The sequence below is a fragment of the Asparagus officinalis genome, chromosome 7 (genome assembly GCF_001876935.1).
Source record: "Asparagus officinalis chromosome 7, Aspof.V1, whole genome shotgun sequence".
Taxonomy (NCBI): Eukaryota; Viridiplantae; Streptophyta; class Magnoliopsida; order Asparagales; family Asparagaceae; genus Asparagus; species Asparagus officinalis.
Window position 1 is genome coordinate 16078994 of NC_033800.1, and position 2672 is coordinate 16081665.

The following is a 2672-nucleotide window of genomic DNA, read 5'->3' on the forward strand; positions in this document are numbered from 1 at the left end:
GGTCGCCACCAGCGGCAGCTTCCCCTGCGCCCGAAGAAAAACCCTAAGCTCCTCACTCTTCCCAACCACCGGATGAACCGCCAATCTCCACAAATACTTCTCCAGCTGCAGCCTCCTCTGCTCTACAAACTCGTGCTTCTGCATCATCTGGCTCTCGACCGTGTTCTTATCAGGCCGCGGCGGGACGAAGAGCCCGCGGTGAGAATCGGCCAAGCGGTCCGCTAGGGTCACGAAATCTCGAAACCGACGGCGAACTCTGAATTCAGCGAGATCACGGGTTCTTGAAGAGATCATGTAGGTCACGTAGGTGGCAGATCCAGGGACGAGGGATGTAGGAGCGATGTCGTGCTCTTTTCGCGGATCGGTGACGGAGATCTTGAGGTAGTCGGAGGATTGAGAGCGCTTTGGAGTTGAGGATGAAGGATCGTCGACGGCGTGCGAGTAGGAGGGGGGATCAATGGAGGGGATTTGGGAGTGGTGATCGGAGAGGGTTAGGGTTTCCAGGTCCTCTTTGGGCGGTGGGGGCTCGAACCCGATGTAGGTCTCGGCGCCCATCATTTGTTCGATGAAAGTTCAGAGAGAGGGCGGAGATTCGATTGAGAGAGACGGAGGCAGGAGAGGGTGGGGGGGGGGGTGAGCTGTTGAGGGGTTTACGAGGAGAGGAATGGCACGTGGCGACGGGGACGGGGCACGAGGTTCATGATCTTTCCTGGGTTTGTACTTCGTTGACGGTGCGGATTTTGGGTATCTAGGCCGGGTTTGGGCCGATTATTTGGTATACAGAGAGAGTCTTCTCGTGGGTAGTAGGTAGAAGTTTGGCAAGTCCAGTCGCGTGGCAACGTAACCCTGTTAGGATGCAGATCTACATCTACATCTATACTTCTATACTACTATGAAAAGAGAATTGGAAGGTAAAAACTTATAATTCTTTTTTTTTTTACCCTCTCAAATTTTTGATGAATTCTAACTATGTTATTATTTTTAATTAATCTAATCTAATCTAATACTTACTATTATAAAAGTGTATTGCTATGTTAAAACATTTCTTCTAAAAATGCCCTTTAAAACACATAAATGCTTACATAAAACATGCGCATCCATGCATAAACCATACATCATACATACATAACCCTCAATTAAATGCATTATTATTCATTATAACCTCAAATAATTTCTCCATGACTAAGCTTTTTATATTTTTATAACCTACAATTAACATATTAGTCTTTTATAATTCTCACTAATTATCACTATCATAATTAAAAAAAACGTTACAACCATTCATCTTCTTACTAAACCACTATAAATCTATTCTAATCATATTATTTATGATTTAACTATGGTAAAAAAAATTACAGTATCAACTATTTAACATATTAGTCTCTTATAATTCTCACTAATTATCACTATCATAATTTAAAAAAAAACGTTACAACCATTTTACTATAATATTAGTAATTATGTGATATTGTACTATCTTAATTTTTTTATAATGTATCATAGTAGCAAAATATAATTTCAAAATTTAGAATAGCATAATATATTAATTATAGTATTAATAACATAACATTTTAATAAAATATTAAGAAAATGAAAGGATGTTAATGGGCATGTAAGCTTGGCTAGCCTATTAAATTAACAGAAACGAAGAAAAGAAAGAATGTTATAGCTCTGTATTTATAATCTCTCAATTAAATGATTATGAATTTTCAATTTAGTCCAATCCATTAATCCTATTATTACTCACTAATTAATCAATGCACATTAGCTCTTCATTATCTATTCTGAATTTTCCATAGAATTTCCATCATCCCACTAACTCCTTGCCCATAACTGAACATTAATTACCAATTGATCCAAACCATGAATTGGCTCTTAATTCATAAATTTTCAGTTACAGAGTTGCTTGGGAACAATAATCACATAACATGATCGAGTCGGTTACAAAACACATGGAAATAAGAGGATATCGATCTCTATTTATATCCAATCTCACTATTTGTCAAAAAACTATTCATCATCTAACTAATCCCTATTTATTGTTCTTTGTTCCTTACAGCAATATTGAGCAGATGAACCCAAGTCATCAAGAGAAAATGTTAGTTTTGTATATATGTTCTAAGATGTTGATGAATAATTGATTAAGGTTCAAAAATTTTAAATTAGGGGAGTCAATTTTAGTTTTTGTGATTTAAAAAAGTTAAGTATTTTAATTTTTTCCATTTCATCTCATTTTAGCATTTTAAGATATCTCAAAAGTCAAAGATCCTAGATTTGAGCCCTTCAACTTCTCGAATGAATCTCAGTCCATTTCATCAGGTTTTTTGTTTACCTTAATTTCACTTACTTTGTTCACATCCTTCAATCTCCTTTTAAATTTTAATTTTCTTTTCTTCAATCACGGTAGGAAATTTTCACAAGTATAGCATACTTAAATTTTTAATGGACTCTGCTAGGTATTTTACTAAATATGTAGCATGTGTATTCCTACTGATTGTATAGCATGCTTATTCCTTGCTGCATGATGAACAAGTTGTTCATGTTGTGGAGTAACCAAAATAAGTGGAGCCACATAGGAGATCTATAAGGGTGTTTGTCCAAAACACGCTTAAAGCAGTGACTCAGGTTAGCGTGATTATTATTGCATTTGTTGATATTATTTCTCAAATAAC

At 36.4% G+C, this 2672-nt stretch overlaps 1 protein-coding gene across 1 annotated transcript in view; it reads right to left on the bottom strand.

Moving 5' to 3' along the window:
* LOC109846743 (sorting nexin 2B-like) overlaps positions 1-555 on the bottom strand; it is a 9753-nt gene extending 9198 nt beyond the window's left edge. The window contains exon 1 of the mRNA XM_020415989.1: positions 7-555. Within this exon, the coding sequence (XP_020271578.1) occupies positions 7-555 (549 nt within the window). The remainder of the gene's footprint in view (positions 1-6) is intronic.